The sequence below is a fragment of the Cavia porcellus genome, unplaced genomic scaffold (genome assembly GCF_034190915.1).
Source record: "Cavia porcellus strain 051 isolate PalLab524CR breed Dunkin Hartley unplaced genomic scaffold, mCavPor4.1 scaffold_17, whole genome shotgun sequence".
Classification (NCBI taxonomy): Eukaryota; Metazoa; Chordata; class Mammalia; order Rodentia; family Caviidae; genus Cavia; species Cavia porcellus.
The window spans coordinates 71,798,945-71,815,586 of NW_026947500.1; the positions used below are offsets into that span (position 1 = coordinate 71,798,945).

Genomic DNA, 16,642 nt, shown 5'->3' on the forward strand with positions numbered 1-16,642 from the left:
TATTTGATTTTGTTTCCTGTTTTTCCTGTTTGTATTCAGTTTTGTCAGACCGGATCTCAGTATGTAGTTCAGGCTGCCTGGAACTCACTATGTAGCCAAATTTGGGCTCAAACTCACAGCGATCCTCCTGCCTCAGCCTCCAGAGTGCTGGGATGATAGGTGTGCCCCATCCGGCCCAGCTCGCTGGTCTGTGGACAATGAATTTTAGAATTATTTTCATAAATATGACAACGCAGTAATAGTAGAAACCGTCTTCTAGATGAAACGCACTTGGTCATCATGAAATTGATCACAACCCACTGAGGATTCTTTTGCTCAGTTCACATGGAAATTACAAATCGGCAACATGCAGCTCCACTAGGGGACATCGGATAATGCTGGATGTCAGCAGCTGATCCTGCTGGCTGCTGGTCGATGTGGCTTCCAGCTGTTGCTGGCTCTCACTGGCTTGTGCTGGACATGCTAGGCCAACTCTGCCTGGTGCCGGCCCTGTTGCTGACCTCTGTCGTCTGCAGGTCTCTGGGGCTCTAAGGGCTAACCCCGCTTAGCTTGGCTTATTCTTTCTCTTGAGGCCACTGCTCCGTCCACACCGCAGGATAAGAATCCTGAGTAGATTCACAGGACTCTCCGAGCACTCGCGCCTGAGAAATTATCCAGAGCGGGGCCCCAGAGCAAGCCCGCTTTAACAGAAGCCTTGCCTCAGTAGAGGAGACCCTGCATGGCAAGCGACCACCTAGACTGACTCTGGAGTGCCTGCGTGCGTGCATGCGGGCCAGTGTTGCTTATATAGCAGCTGCAGGCCGGTGATTGGTCCGAGCCCAGGGCTGTGATTGGTGCAGGGCTCCAGGGCGGCCCCAGCGGGGGTGGGCTCTCGAGTGAGGGGGCGGGGCTGAAGCCAGGGAACCTTCTGGAAGGGCAGCTGTGGGGGCTCGGGGTTGCTCTCAGTGGGCCCAGATCCTTCCCCCTGGCTCGGCCCGCCACGGCGCCCCTCCCTTCTTCCAAAGGCGTCTTGTGGAGAGGAGCGGACGCCCCCTGACGGTAATGGTGCCGTGCCCCGCGCGCTCCCCTGGGTTGGGAGGCGGCAGGATCGGGTCCGGGTCCGGCCTGCCGCCTCCTGCTCCGGGCGCGTCTGCTGTATTACTCGGGGCCCCGTGGCCGGGGCCGGTCAGGGCGCCCGCGGCGGGGTGGGGCGCAGCTCCGGAGCCCCTCGGAAGGGGTGCAGGCCGGCTGCTCCCCGCCAGCCCTGAGCGCCGGAGGGCTGCACCGCGGCCTCGGCTGCTGCCCTATTTCGTGCTTGGAGGCCCCAGAACGTCTCGGGCTGTTGCTGGCCTGGGCTCTGGCCACTGGCGTAAAGATTAATCTGCCCCGAAGCCATGCTGGCCCTCGCCGCAAACCGCGCAGGCCCGCGCCGGCCCCGCAGTTGCTTTCTTGCTCACCCCGTCATTGTGTCTCTGTGCGCCTGAGTCGCCCTGTGTAATTCAGCCTGGCCCTGGGCTCTCTGTGGCCGAGTCTGACTTCAAGTTTGCAGCCACCCTCCTGCCTCAGCCTCCCGCGCGAGTGCCCGGACTGCAGGAGGGCGCCACCCTAAGGCGCCTGGCTTTCTCAACGGATGTTATGCCAATTTATTAATATTGGTGATTGCCCGCAGTGACTAACCCCTCAGCACGGCGGAATGTTCCAGGATAGACAGGAGAGGAAAGGAGTGGGGAACCGCAAACGTGGGGCTGCCGCCCCCGCCCTGCCACCCAGGAAACCCCGGGGCCATCATGGAACCCTGTCTGAGAACCACGGGCTCCACTCCCACTTCGAACTGGAGGAGCAGCCGGCCAGGAGCCCAGAGACACCCAGCATGGCCCAGGCCGAGGTGGGGCCTTGGACTTTGCCCAACCCAACAGTCTTCCCAAGTGTAATTGGGAAGGATTAGAGGAGCCCTGCTGTTGGCTTTTGGGTGAGAGGCCAGGGCCATACAGAAAGGTCACCTGATGCCCGGTGCAGAGGGCCAGACTGGGCCGAGCGCTGGCCGTGGCTCCACTTCCTTCTGCCATCATCGCCGCAAGAAGCAGCTGTCCCTTGTCTTTGCCTCCCAGGTAAGGGCTCTCAGGACAGATTCTCAACCCCCCAGCGCCCTGGTGACTCCAGGCTGGGCCTCTCCCCTCGTGTCCACGCCCCTGCCTTCCCGTCTTCCTGCAGCCTGGCTGCTCCCATGGAGGCTTTGGTCCGTGTGTGTCTCTGGGCATGTCTCGCCTTCACCATGATGTCCCCCCCGAGTGGCACCTTCAGCTAGGTTTGGTGACGCATGCCAGCACTTTGGAGGCTGAGGCAAGGGGATCCCGAGTCTGTGGCCTTCCTGGGAAAATTGGGAAGAGTCTGTCTCTAAAATATGCAGGCAAAAAAGGCCATTTTTCAGTTTTTTAGGAAAAACATTTTGCTGTCCGGGCTGGGTGACATCTCATCCCAGGCTTTGGTTCTCCCGTTCCACCCTCGCCCAAGCCCCTGCCCAGGCCTGGACTGTCTCTGAGGAGCGGCCACCACAGACGCATGTCCACGTGCATGGCAAGTGCATGTGATTTTTTAGGCAGGGTCTCGCTGTGCAGTCCAGATTGGCCTAGTACTCACTGTGACCCTCCTGCCTCAGCTTCCCAAGTGCTGGGATGACTGGCGAGCACCACCACCCCCAGCTGTGTTTTTTATTTTTATTAGCACATATGTTCAGGCTGCCGTGCTTCCATTCCCTGTGGGGAGCTGGACCTGTGCACAGCACATCTTAATTCTTCCTCTGGTCCCCGTCCCTCCCTCACGCCAACGCTCCATCCCCTCCCATCTGAGAGAGCCCTGTCTCCTGCTTCCCATGATCTACTTTTGATTTTGATCCTTTTTAATTCAAGATTCTCATGGAAGAGAAATCATACAGCGTGTAAGCCTGTGCATTGGATTTTTTTACCTAGCATCATGGTTCAGGGTGCCCTCAGTTGCCTACAGACGACTCACCCCGGTATATCTTTAAGGCACGATAATTCTCCATCGTGGGAGATTGCCTCGCTTTACCTGCCCCTCGAATCTTACACCGCTTGCAGACTTAGCTAGCGTGATGTCCCCAATGCGTCTGAGAAGGTACCTAGAATGGGGGACGTCGGGGCCAAATGGAATTTCTAGTTTGGGCTTCCTGAGGACTCTGCACACTGATTTCCAGAGTGCCTACGCCACTTTATATTTACCTACAGAGCAGAGGGGTTCATTTTCTCCTTCACACTCACCAGCATTTGTTGTTTGATTTCCTGATGACAGCCATCATCAGGACGAACCCTCAGTGTTTTTTAATTTGCAACTCTCTAATGCAGAGTGATGGTGGGCACCTCTTCATGTATTTATTGGTCATTTACCTTTCTTGTGTGGCTTGTGTATTCATTTTACTATTTTGTGACTGGGTCTCTTATTTAAGTAGGGGGTCTAATTTTTTAGTTTCTTTGCATCGTGTAGGTTGTCTTTTCTTCAGTCATTTTTTGCTGTGCAGAAGCTTTTAAATTTGAAATGACCCCATTAGCTGGTTCTCAGTCCTGTATTTCCTGTGCAACCAGGGTTCTGCTCAGAAAGTCCTTGTCTACACCTATGATGTCAAAAGATTTACCTGTTTTTCTATTCCAGCAGGATAAGTGCTTCTGTTTTAAAATTTCCTTCTTTGATCCATTTTTATTTTAGTTTAGTACATGGTGAGAGATGACAGGTCTGCACTCAATCTCCTGTCAGTTTTCCCAGCACCACTCATTACAGAGGCTGTCTTGCTTCGGTGGATGTTTTTAGCCCTTTTGTCAAAGATTAAATAGTGAATGTGCCTGTGGTAGTTTCTGTACCCTCTCTTCTGTTTCCTGGCCCTCATGCTGCTTTTTGTGTCAGTACATGCTGGGGTTTTGTTGTGTTTTAACCACACTGTTTTTGTCACCGTAGCTCTGTAACATACTTTCAAGCCTGGAACTGCGATGCGTCCCCGTTTACCCTTGTTACTCAAGATGGCTTTTGTTGTTTCGGGCCTCTCTTATTTCCATATGAACTTTAAGATTGTTTTCCCCAGTTCTGCCAAGAATGCTGTTAGTATTTGATTAGGATTGTGTTAAATCTGTATGTCAGCCTTGAAGTGTGGCCATTTTGATACATTGCTTCTGCCTACCCAGGAGCAAGGGGCATCTTTCTGCTTTCTGTTGTTGTTGCTTGAGCAGGGTCTCGCTGTGTGGTTCAGGCTGAACTTGGCCGCATAACAGTCGTCCTGCCTCAGCCTCCCACATGTTGAGGTTACAGGCGTGAGCCACCCGCCCCGTCACCTTTCCAGTTTAGGTGTGCACTGCAGTTTCCTGTTCCAGAGCGCTGGCGCTGTCACTGTGGTCGTGTCGCACTTCCTTGTTTCAGTGAACTGCTATGTGTTTAATGTTTCTGGGTGCTACTGTGACTGGCATTTTTCCCGACTTTCTGCTCAGCAGGTTCAGTGTACAGGGACATTCTGCATTTTGACATGTTGACTTTGTAACCGGCTACGTTATTCAATGTAGCTATTGCTTTAGGAACCCTTTCAGTGCATTTTGGGGGATTTTCTGTACACAAATCATGTACCCAGCACGTGGTCATGTGACGTCCTGCTTTCCTATGCGTCTCCTTATTTTATTTCTTTCCCTGCATACCGTCCTTGCTCATGTTTGGTACTGTGTTGCACAGAGGTGCTGACGGGGATGTCTTTGTCTTGTTCTTGCTTTTGGAGGGAAAATTTTCACTTTTCCCCTTTAATGTGGCTTTTGTCAGACTGCAGTGAGGTCCTAGAATATGCACTTTCCTCAGTATCGTTATGTGAAAGGGTGAGGGGTTTGTAAAGGCTTTGCCCGTGTCTGTTTGATGTCCTTGCTTCTGTTCCTGTGGTGCGTTTTATCTGCTGACTTGCGTAACTCGAACCATCCTTGCATTCCTGGAATGAAGTCTACGTGGTCCTGATGTTTGATCTTCTTGAAGATTCGTTGGATTCTGTTTGTTGAGAATGTCTGTGTCTCTGTTCATTAAAGAGATTGGTTTATACTTTTCTTTTTAGGTTGGATTCCTGCCTGGTTTGGGAATTGGGGTAATTCTAGCTTCCAGGAAAGTTGGGGAGCACCCCTTCCCTTTCTGGTCCGTCACAGAGCTTAACGAAGTGTCGGCATTAGGTCTTCCCTGAGGTTTGTGTGGAATTCTGCAGGGAGTCTGTCTGGGCGTGGACGTGTCCCAATGGCTGGGGTTTTTATTACTGTTTCAACCCTTACTCTAAATTCCAAGTAATCTCAGACCAGCCTTCTTTGCATCACCTGGAAGCTGTTGGATCCATCTCTCGAGTTCTCTTACTGTCTGAAAGGTACTACTCATTAGCACACACATGACGGGGCAGTGATTTGTATGTCTTGCTGCCAGCTGGCTCAGGTTTTAAGTTGATCATTCCACTAGCTGGAGCTGCCAGCAATACCCACGTGACTATCTGAGAAAACGAGGGCCACTGTGGCCGCAGAAAAAGCCAAAAGCATCCTGACGTTTTGCAAACCCTGCACAAACGAGCCACCACTATTTGTAAGATGTTTTAAAGGAATCCACAAATATAAGTATCTTTTTATTGAGTGAAATGTATTTGGTGACTATTGTTATAAATTTTAAGTGGTATGAATAGCATTCTTTTTTTTCTTTGTCTTTTTGAGACAGGGTCTCTATGCAGTCCAGGCTGGCTTTGAGCTCACTTTGTAGCCCAGGCTCATGGTCTGAAACTCGCCATGATCCTCCTGCCTCAGCCTTCCGAGTAGTGGGATTATAGGCGTGAACCACCATGCCTGGCTTATTTTTTCTTTTGAGACAGGGTCTCACTTTGTAGTGCAGGCTGGCCTTGAATTTGCTATGCAACCCAGGCTGACCTTGAACTCACTTTGATCCTCCTGCCTCAGCCTCCTGAGGCTGGGATTCAGGCGTGTGCCACCCACAGCAATCAATTCTGCTGTGCACTCTCTTGATAGAATTTTTGATGGCTCTCTCTTTTTTTTTTTTATGGGTACTGGGGATCGAACTCACAATCATGCGCTTGCAAGGCAGGTGCTTATTCCGCTGAGCTAAATCCTCAGCTTGATATAATTTTTTTTTGATGATAGAATTTTTGATCTCTCGATTTTCTGTTTGGAGTCTCTTGATGGATGCTAGTTCTCTTCTATGCTGGTCATTCATGTTTTGCATTGTTTTGTTTAGCTCTGTTAGCTTTTAATTAGTGTCTTCTGGTGCCTTGCCAAGATAATTTTATTTGGCCCAGTATCTGTTTACTGATACCTCCTGTGAGCTTGCTAAGTGCCTTATTGATCTGTTATCCCCCTGATATCCTTTCAAACAACCTGGGTGTGTGCCTTTTGGTTTCCTCCCCTTTGACACCTCATGGATCAAACGGAGGCTGGGTTAGGGTTGGGAGCTTTGGAAGGTTGGCTGCAGGCGTGGCTGCCAGCTTTGTTTTCGTTTGCTTGGCATTCGTGCTGAAGCGTGCGAGCTGGTTGCAGGGCACCGCTTTGTTTCCAGTGTGGAGACCGCGTTGGCGCATGTCCGCCTTTCAGTGAGCGCCTCCGGGACATGACTAAGTACCAGCCTCTGCCCGTCCCCAGAGTCAGCCTCCTCCATTGTTTGGGCAAATAACCTTTTCTCTAGGATGGGCCACGGTACCATTAAGGGTCCAAGGCAGGCAGATAGTGCCATCTCAAGAAAACCAACTAATAGCCATTAACAGCTGTGACAGCAGTGAGCAGCTATGACCCCTGGGCTGTGGTGAGAAACCGTGCGCCATTCCTGCATCAAATACAAACTTGTGTTGGCGAACCTTAGGGACAAACAGTGTATCCAAAAACGGCACTGTGAACAGTCAGAGGCATCCACTGTTGATCCACAGTAAAAGTTCACCCAGCACAACTTCCCTCTGCTGACAGAGCAGCAGTCAGCAGCAATGGCATCATTAACGAGGTGCCTGCACATTCATGCGCCTTAACAGTGGTATTAGAAAAAGTTGGGGAGGTGAAAAACCAGAGAATGAGAGAAGCAAAATTTGAAAAAAGTATCAATGGGGAATGCAAAAGAGAAAAAAGTGAGGTGGGGCTGGGGCAGGAGGGTCCCCTAGAGACGGAGGCCGCCAGGACTGCTCAGTGAGACCCTGTCTCCAAAAAACAAAAAGGAAGGCAGGGGAGGGGTAGACCCCAAATCCCACAGAATGCAATGAAGAAAAGATGAAAATAGAAAAATCAGAAAAGACCAAGTCAAAGAAAAACTTCCTGTGCATTTGAAGGAGTGGTTTGTTTCCAAGATCTGTGTCTGGAGCTCAGCCGGTCACAGCCCTGTGTCCGTTCACCCCGGATTGGTCACACCCAAGGCGTTCAGTGCATGACCTTTCTCCCAGTGGTGGGCAGGAAATGGTGTCAGCCTTCCGGTCTCTGCTGGACACTGACCTCAGATAGGAGTGTAAGAGTTGAGGTGGACAGTGTCCACAGCCTCGGGCTCTGGTTGTCCCTCCTCTCCAGGATCAGGGCAGTTGGTTAGTCCTGCCCCCACTGCCCTGGGCTATGGGGAGGGAAATCTAGACCAGCTTGGAGGAGGCAGCTGTCACACCTCACGTGGTGGGGCCTGGCCTCTGGCACTGGTTGCTTGCATCAGTGGGAGGCAGGCCCTACCTTTCTGTGTCTCTAGAACCTTTACAGAAATCATCACATTTTGGGGGGGTTATGCTACCAGTTGATGATTTCATTTATAGCTATAAACTTTGCTCTTAAAAATGCCTCCACTATGTCACGGGAGTTTTTTTCTTTTTCCTTTTCTTTCTTTCTTTTTTTTTTTTTTTTTTTTGGTCTTTGTGAGACAGGGTCTCAGTGTGCAGTTTGGGCTGGTCTTGAGCTCACTTTGTAGCTCAAACTCACAGCGATCCTCCTGCCTCAGCCTCCTGAGAGCTGGGACGACAGGTGTGCACCACCCTGCCCAGCTCTGTCCCATAAGCTTGGTGTTTTACACTTCTATAGTCATTCAATTCTAGAAACTCAATTTCTTCCTTGAATTATTGTTGGTTCCCTGGTTATGAGTAACCTATTGTTTAATCTTCATGTGTTTGCATAGTTTCTGTGGCTTACTCTGTTGATTTCTAGTTTTCTTCTGGTATAATTCAGGATTACTTCAATGCTTTTGCATTTACTTAGGCATGCTTTATGGCACAAACTATGGCCTATTTTGGACAAGGTTTCATGTGATGTTGGGAAAATGTGGATTCTGGGGCTGGGGATTTAGCTCAGTGGCATAACCACCTGCCTTGCAAGCAAGCGGTTGTGAGTTCCATCCCTGGTACTGATAAAAATGAAAAAGACAAAAAAAAAGAAAAGAAAAGAAAAATGTGAATTCTGTTGTTGGATGGTACAATCTGCAGATACCTGTTGAATCATTTTTAATGCTGTAGTTTAACACTGATAGTCCTTTTCTGATTTTTTTCTGCTTACCTTAGTTGATAGAGTGGGGTACTGAAGTTCCTTTGTATGATTATATTGGTGTCTATCTGCATTTTTTTTGTACTGAGCCTTGGACTCAGGACCTCAAGCTTGTTTGTTTTGAGGCCTTGATTGAATGGAATCATTTTCTGCCCTTTCATTTTCAATCTGTGCTGTTTGTTTTGGATGCATTGTGTCTCCTGTACGAAAGAGACGTGTACATTTGGGTTTAGGATCAAATCCACCCGTCCTTGTCTTTGGATTATGGAGTTGAGAACTCTGACATTGAAAGTGACAGTGCAAGGTGTGTCCTGAATTCTGGCATTGCTTGGTTTTTCCAGTGTTGATTGCTTTAGTTTTTCTTTGGCTCATACTATCCCACTTAGATTTATACTTCCTTGTGACCTCTTTGCGGTAGGTGGCTCCTCTGTCAGTCTGTCTGCCTGTCTAGCATACTCTTGACTATCTTCTGCAATGTTGGTTTAGGGGTTATGAATTTCTTTGCTGTGGAAACTTTGCCATTGATTCTGCAAGCTAATTTTGCAGGCTATGAATGTCTGGTTTAACTATTGTATTCTTTTATGGCTTGAATGAAGGACTTCACTCTAAGCTCTCCAGAGCTTCTCTATTTCTCATGAGAAATCTCCAGTTATTCTGATTACTGGGGACCTGGCCAGGGTCCCCAATCTCCCAAACAAGTGTATGGCAGAGGCTTAAATAAATGAGACAGTGGTGGGATTTTAGGGCTCCAGGTTGATCAAAACCCTCTGCAGAGTTCGAGCCTCTGGGGGCTGAGACGAGGGCTGTCTCTGGGCGGCCCGTATTTATTTAGTTTTTCAAACAGGGAACGAACGGTTAGAGTGGAAAATGCAGGAAACTGAGCAGAACCTGGGCTGGTCCGAGGACTCTGCCAGCTAACAGACTGTGTTAACTTAGGATAAGGTCTCCATTGGCTTTTCACTCCTGAGCTACAGGATGTATTTAGCTGACTGGAGCTGGACCTGGCAGGCAGGGGAAGCGAACGGTGACTGCGTGGGGCTCGGCCTCTCCCACAGCCAGGGCAGGATTCCAGGGCGCTTGCTTCTCTTCTGCTTTGCCTTCAGTGTCTCTGCTTTCTGGGCTGATGGTCAGCTCTGGTTGGTTTCTGGAGCTCTTCCTTTGCTTCCCAGGAGGCTGCTGCCTTTCAACTTCAGGTCCTGGAGAGACTGTATTTTGCTACCAGCTTTTATGCTGCCCTTTTTTTCCTTGCACCCATTTCCAGGGCACAATTCCTGTGTAAAAGGGGAGACAGAGAGGCAGAGAGGGAGGAAGGAGCAGAGGGAGAAAGAGGGACTGCTGTGCTGCCTTCTCTACCATCCACCTCTGAGAATTTTCAGAAACACTATATGCATTAAACAATAACTCACCAGCACAATTGTGCACGGCTGCAATCCCAGCCCTCGGGAGGCTGAGGCAGGAGGGTCATTGTGAGTCCGAGACCAGCCTGGGCTACACAGTGAGCTCAAGGCCAGCCCGGACTGCAGAGAGAGCCGGTGTCAAAAAGACAAAAACAAAGCAAAGCGCCTCAAAAAACAGTAACTCCCCACTCTGTCTTCCCCTCCAGCTTCTGTCACTTGATTTTTCAATTGATCTGTTTTTTTGTTTTTTTGGTTTTTTCCTTTTTTATCAGTTCTGAGGATCCAACTCATGACCGCACCCTTGCAAGGCAGGCGCTTATGCCACTGAGCTAAATCCCCAGCCCCTTTTGCTTTTTTGATTTAAACTCCATCTTTTTCTGCAGTGCTGGGAGCAGAACACAGGGCCTGCTGTTTGCTAGCCCAGCGCTCACCCTGAGCCACAGCCCAGTCCAGTGCGTGTGAATGGACGGAGGGTCTCTGCGTTCACCTGGCCACAGCGCCCTGAGCTGGGTGTCTGTGTGCGGCTGCTCCTCCTCGCTTTCTTGGCCTTGCCCTCCAGCCCTGGCTAGCGGGTCCAGGCTTCCCTTCCTGGTCTCCGCGAGCAATGCTCTACTGAGCAGGTGGACTGCAGTGGACTGTGTCCACCTTTGTTCCATTGGCCTCGAAGCTGCTCGCTGGTCCCCAGTGTCCATTCCAATGCCCACCTGCCGGTCTCTGCCCAGATTTTCCGGAGAGCCATGCTGTGTCCAGGCTGAGTCTGTGGGCAGCACAGGTGCGGCTTTGAGAAGATGTGGTACCCGGTGCAGGCTGGCCTGGAGCTCCCAGTCCTCGCTCCTCAGCCTCCTCAGTGCTGACCTTACCAATGTGAGTGGCCACTTGTGGCTTTTTGGCCAGGTTTCTCTGGGGCCAGGGTTTGCATGGGATAGTTCCACTTGTGCCGAGTCATGTCATCTTAATCCTCATTCCTAAAGAAGGACAGTGACGCTCCTGATGGCATCCCCAATGCGGTTAACCTGGTCAGTCACCTTCTTCCCAGGCGCGGTCCCTGCCCCTGTAACGCTGTGTCCTCCCCTCTCCCGCAGCTGTCCTGGCCCATGGAGTGGCTCCGGGGTCCCTGGCGGCACTGTCTCTCCGGGCTGCTCTTACAGCTGCTCTTGTCCATCTGCTTCTTCTCTTACCTGAGGGTGACCTGGGACCCTCCCACGGGGTCCCCTACACCCGCGCCCAGCTCGGAAGACGTGGTCCCCACAACTCCCCAGAGGACCCCAGGGCTGGCTTCCACCACGCAGCCCCCCGCACCCCGGGGCCTGCTCATCCTGCTGTGGACCTGGCCATTCGGCCAGCCAGTGGCTCTGTCCCGCTGCTCGGAGATGCGGCCGGGCACAGCCGATTGCCGCATCACCGCCAACCGCAGTGTGTACCCCCAGGCCGATGCGGTCATCGTCCACCACCGGGACATCAGTTTCAAACCCAAGAGGCAGCTGCCACCTTCGCCTCGGCCACCGGGCCAGCGCTGGGTGTGGTTCAGCTTGGAGTCCCCCAGCCACTGCAGGCAGCTGGAGGCCCTGGATGGCTACTTCAACCTCACCATGTCCTACCGCAGGGACTCGGACATCTTCACGCCCTACGGCTGGCTGGAGCCCCGGGACGCCCAGCTCCCCGCCCCGCCCCTCAACCTCACGGCCAAGACCAAGCTGGTGGCCTGGGTTGTGTCCAACTGGAAGGAGAACTCGGCCCGGGTGGGGTACTACAACCAGCTGCGCCTGCACCTCCCGGTGGACGTGTACGGCAGGGGCCACCTGCCCCTGCCCCGCCAGGACATGCAGGAGCGCCTGGCCCGCTACAAGTTCTACCTGGCCTTCGAGAACTCGCAGCACCCCGACTACATCACCGAGAAGCTGTGGAACAATGCTCTGGGGGCGCCCGCCGTGCCCGTGGTCCTGGGCCCCAGCCGCACAGACTACGAGCGCGTCCTGCCGCCTGACGCCTTCATCCACGTGGACGACTTCCCGAGCCCCCGAGCCCTGGCACAGCACCTGCTGGCCCTGGACCAGGACGATGCCCAATACCTGCGCCACTTCCGCTGGCGGGACATGCTGCAGGTGGGCATCGGAAACTGGACCCTGGCTTTCTGCAAGGCCTGCTGGCGGTTGCAGGAGGGGCCCAGGTACCAGACAGTGGCCAGCATTGCAGCCTGGTTCAAGTGAATCGACCGGCTGGCCTGGCCTCCCCAGTGGAGCTCCCCTCTTGGGATTCACCTTATGAGTGGTGCAATTTGAGGGGGCCTTAAAACTTAAGGAGGGGTATTTTAGTTTTCTGTTTGTTTCTTTTTGTCTTATTGAGCCAGGGCCTCCCCAAGCAGTTAAGGCTGTCCATGAGCTCACTTTGTAGCCCAGGCTGGTGCAGAATTCTCAGCAATCCTCCTGCCTCAGCCTCCTGAGTCCTGGGATTACAGGCTTGTGCTACCACGTCTGGCTTCTTTTTTTGTACCTGGGATTCAACTCACAACCCCGGGCTTGGCAGGTAGGCACTTGTTCTCCTGAGCCAAGTCCCCAGACCCTCTTTAAGGGGGTTTTAACTGTGTGGTGTCACCTATCTGGAGTCCCATCTGCCTTGGTCCCACTAGCAGGAGGAAATCTCCTGCGAGGCTCTCACTTGCTGTGATCACCCTGAGGGGATCTCAGCTGTCTGGTTTCTCAATTCCTGGGTCCAGCCTGCAGGAGCCTCCCCTGCTGGGGACCCTGGCTGTGGTGGCCAGGCAGCCGGGGACCTCACCCATCAGACCCACCAGTGACAGCTGCTCTGGCCGTTTTTTCCCCGATGGTGTTTCCTGCCCGTGGGCCCCGCAGACAGGCCCTGCTGTCCTTATTTCCCCAGTGGCTGTGACGGAAGGAAAAGGCTGTGTGTCCTTCTTGTTCTAGAATAACAGCTCTGACCACGGCGTGCTTTGGGCCATAACCAGGGTCACGTGGTGACATCCAGAGATAGCTGTGATTTTCACATATGGGGGAAAAGGGAAGGATGTCATCTAGTACAGTGCTGATTGCTGTTTGTGGCCTCATAAGAACCAGGCCACACAGCAGGTGTGAGGGGTGGCAGAGCAGTGGGGGAGGCTTCCTCTGTATTTCCAGCCTCTCCCCACCACTCACCACCACCTGAGCTCTGCCACCTGTCAGACCAGAGAGCACTGGATTCTCCCAGCAGCACAAAGCCCACTGCGACCTGCACACATGCAGGACTGACACTGAGTGACTTACAAGAATCTGGCTGATGACCTGAGGTGGAGCTGAGGCGGTGATGCTAGCCATGGGGAGGTGCTGCAAATGCAGATTCACATTAGCAGAGGTTGGACTGCCCAGAGACCACAAATCAACTGTTCCCACACTCATGTGCAAACCCTCTCAGGGAGCGGCAAGTGACATCCAGCTGCCACTGGTGGCAGGCTTCACAGTGCCAACTGAGTTGATGTAACTTAGTGGTGTAGCTTTATCTGGTGGCAGGCTTTAAGTCAGAGTCTGACAATGGTTTAGCCTGGATGCAGCCCTCTGAGGGCACTGACCTTCTCATCTGCATTTCTTTCTTGGACTGAGTTCTCGTCCCAGTCCCAGTTTCTGTGAGGTTACAGGCCAATCCCAGCCAAAATAACTTACAGGCAAATGTCACTGGAAGGCTTCTTTAAAAATAGGCAAGGACCCAAAGACGAGCCAACAAAAGACTCTTCAGAGTGCCAATGAAAGGAAGGTGCAATTAAAACAAATTAGGGACAGGGCTGGAGATTTAGTTCAGGGGCATAAGTGCCTGCCTTGCAAGGGTGTGGTCGTGAGTTTGTTCCCTGGTACCGAGAAATAGAAACAGACAAAAAAAATTAAAAAGAAAAGAAAGTAGCAAGAGCCCCCCCCCATCGTACTGGCTCACGGCAGGAAGAGATGTACGTGTGCCACGTGGCCTTGTAGAGTGAGTATAACCAGTTATCCAGCAAAGCCAGGACACCTTCCAGACTGCTCTGCCACCTGGGAGCCAAAGACCTGATTTACAAGAAAACCCTTCAGAGTTTTTCACAAGGAGAAAACAAAGCACCGATGGCCTTATGGTCGGCCACCATTTCATCCAGCGGGTCTGCCTATGGACCAGCGTCCTTCTCGGTGCCCAGCCATGTGGGTAAAGCTACAGAGCCCTTTAGATCCAAAAGTGCCCACCCTGCTGCTGCCAAGCCTTCTCTTGTAGAATCATAAGAGCGGCTCCAGGTCAACAGGTGCCAGGTGTCCCACTGAGCCAGCAGCATAACCCGGGTATGGCCGAGGGGCACTGAGTCGGCAGTGTCGGTGTTCGGGTCTCTGTGGTAGCCGGGGCTGCTGAGTCTGTGGTGCCAGCCACAAGGTTCCTTTCCAAGTGCTGCCGTATCAGAAGGGCAGGCAGGAAGATCACGTGTACTTCAGGTGCTACCCAGCACCACAGCGGTCAGCTCACCTTTTGGAAGGCCCCCTGCCCAGCAGGAGAGCTACAGCGGCCCGCTGGTGTCAGCACAGGCTGGTCAGGAGTCGATGCAGGCCAGGAGGCTGTTCCGGTGTCACTTTTCAGGGCAGACAGGGGGCAGAGATGTGAGTGTTCATACTGTGTCATCCCCAGCAAAAGGCGGGTGGCTGAACACTGTCTCTCAAACACAACAGTGTTTGGCAGGACCTGATTTAAATGATTGTTAGTGATGACATGTCAACTTCACTTCATAAGCACTGCTAAGCAGATCAGAAGGCCCTGGGTGTGTCTCCTGGCAAACTGGGGTGACACACACCCAGTCGTGGCTGGAACCAAGCCACAGGCTCCCAGCTCGGCCAGCACGGAAAAGGAAAGGATGCTTTGCTCTTTCTTGGAGAGGCCAGGGTCTTCAGCATTTCCTGTGTGCTTTGGCCTGCAGTGTTTTTCAGGCTTCCCGTGCAGACTCCAACATTGAGACCCGCACCCGGGACTCTACCGGGAGCTCTGGGACCTTTGGCCTTGTGGTGCTGCCGTATCTTCCGAGGCTCCAGAGTTCAGATGGCCATTCTGGATTCATCCATTTCTGTGCACCATCCTGTGTTTGATCCTGTAAGCTGCTTAATAAATCCCTGTGTTCAAGGCTCTCACTGGTCAATATTTGATTTTGTTTCCTGTTTTTCCTGTTTGTATTCAGTTTTGTCAGACCGGATCTCAGTATGTAGTTCAGGCTGCCTGGAACTCACTATGTAGCCAAATTTGGGCTCAAACTCACAGCGATCCTCCTGCCTCAGCCTCCAGAGTGCTGGGATGATAGGTGTGCCCCATCCGGCCCAGCTCGCTGGTCTGTGGACAATGAATTTTAGAATTATTTTCATAAATATGACAACGCAGTAATAGTAGAAACCGTCTTCTAGGTGAAACGCACTTGGTCATCATGAAACTGATCACAACCCACTGAGGATTCTTTTGCTCAGTTCACATGGAAATTACAAATCGGCAACATGCAGCTCCACTAGGGGACATCGGATAATGCTGGATGTCAGCAGCTGATCCTGCTGGCTGCTGGTCGATGTGGCTTCCAGCTGTTGCTGGCTCTCACTGGCTTGTGCTGGACATGCTAGGCCAACTCTGCCTGGTGCCGGCCCTGTTGCTGACCTCTGTCGTCTGCAGGTCTCTGGGGCTCTAAGGGCTAACCCCGCTTAGCTTGGCTTATTCTTTCTCTTGAGGCCACTGCTCCGTCCACACCGCAGGATAAGAATCCTGAGTAGATTCACAGGACTCTCCGAGCACTCGCGCCTGAGAAATTATCCAGAGCGGGGCCCCAGAGCAAGCCCGCTTTAACAGAAGCCTTGCCTCAGTAGAGGAGACCCTGCATGGCAAGCGACCACCTAGACTGACTCTGGAGTGCCTGCGTGCGTGCATGCGGGCCAGTGTTGCTTATATAGCAGCTGCAGGCCGGTGATTGGTCCGAGCCCAGGGCTGTGATTGGTGCAGGGCTCCAGGGCGGCCCCAGCGGGGGTGGGCTCTCGAGTGAGGGGGCGGGGCTGAAGCCAGGGAACCTTCTGGAAGGGCAGCTGTGGGGGCTCGGGGTTGCTCTCAGTGGGCCCAGATCCTTCCCCCTGGCTCGGCCCGCCACGGCGCCCCTCCCTTCTTCCAAAGGCGTCTTGTGGAGAGGAGCGGACGCCCCCTGACGGTAATGGTGCCGTGCCCCGCGCGCTCCCCTGGGTTGGGAGGCGGCAGGATCGGGTCCGGGTCCGGCCTGCCGCCTCCTGCTCCGGGCGCGTCTGCTGTATTACTCGGGGCCCCGTGGCCGGGGCCGGTCAGGGCGCCCGCGGCGGGGTGGGGCGCAGCTCCGGAGCCCCTCGGAAGGGGTGCAGGCCGGCTGCTCCCCGCCAGCCCTGAGCGCCGGAGGGCTGCACCGCGGCCTCGGCTGCTGCCCTATTTCGTGCTTGGAGGCCCCAGAACGTCTCGGGCTGTTGCTGGCCTGGGCTCTGGCCACTGGCGTAAAGATTAATCTGCCCCGAAGCCATGCTGGCCCTCGCCGCAAACCGCGCAGGCCCGCGCCGGCCCCGCAGTTGCTTTCTTGCTCACCCCGTCATTGTGTCTCTGTGCGCCTGAGTCGCCCTGTGTAATTCAGCCTGGCCCTGGGCTCTCTGTGGCCGAGTCTGACTTCAAGTTTGCAGCCACCCTCCTGCCTCAGCCTCCCGCGCGAGTGCCCGGACTGCAGGAGGGCGCCACCCTAAGGCGCCTGGCTTTCTCAACGGATGTTATGCCAATTTATTAATATTG

General features: G+C 53.2%; 1 protein-coding gene across 1 annotated transcript; it reads left to right on the forward strand.

The window, feature by feature from the left end:
* Nucleotides 1-1,935: 1,935 nt before the first annotated feature.
* On the forward strand, nucleotides 1,936-14,995 carry LOC100724236 (3-galactosyl-N-acetylglucosaminide 4-alpha-L-fucosyltransferase FUT3-like). Its single transcript, XM_063228778.1, has 2 exons — nucleotides 1,936-2,087; nucleotides 10,963-14,995. Exons 1-2 carry the CDS (start codon nucleotides 1,983-1,985, stop codon nucleotides 12,085-12,087), a joined length of 1,230 nt encoding a protein of 409 aa, XP_063084848.1. The 5' UTR covers nucleotides 1,936-1,982; the 3' UTR covers nucleotides 12,088-14,995.
* The last annotated feature ends 1,647 nt before the right edge of the window (nucleotides 14,996-16,642 follow it).

What these genes read in the sequence shown, in the direction of transcription:
- LOC100724236 (XM_063228778.1), top strand. Translation starts at nt 1,983, where the DNA reads ATGCCCGGTGCAGAGGGCCAGACTGGGCCGAGCGCTGGCCGTGGCTCC. An exon ending in CCCTTGTCTTTGCCTCCCAG is followed by an intron (nt 2,088 to 10,962) that starts GTAAGGGCTCTC and finishes CCTCTCCCGCAG; the next exon opens with CTGTCCTGGCCCATGGAGTG.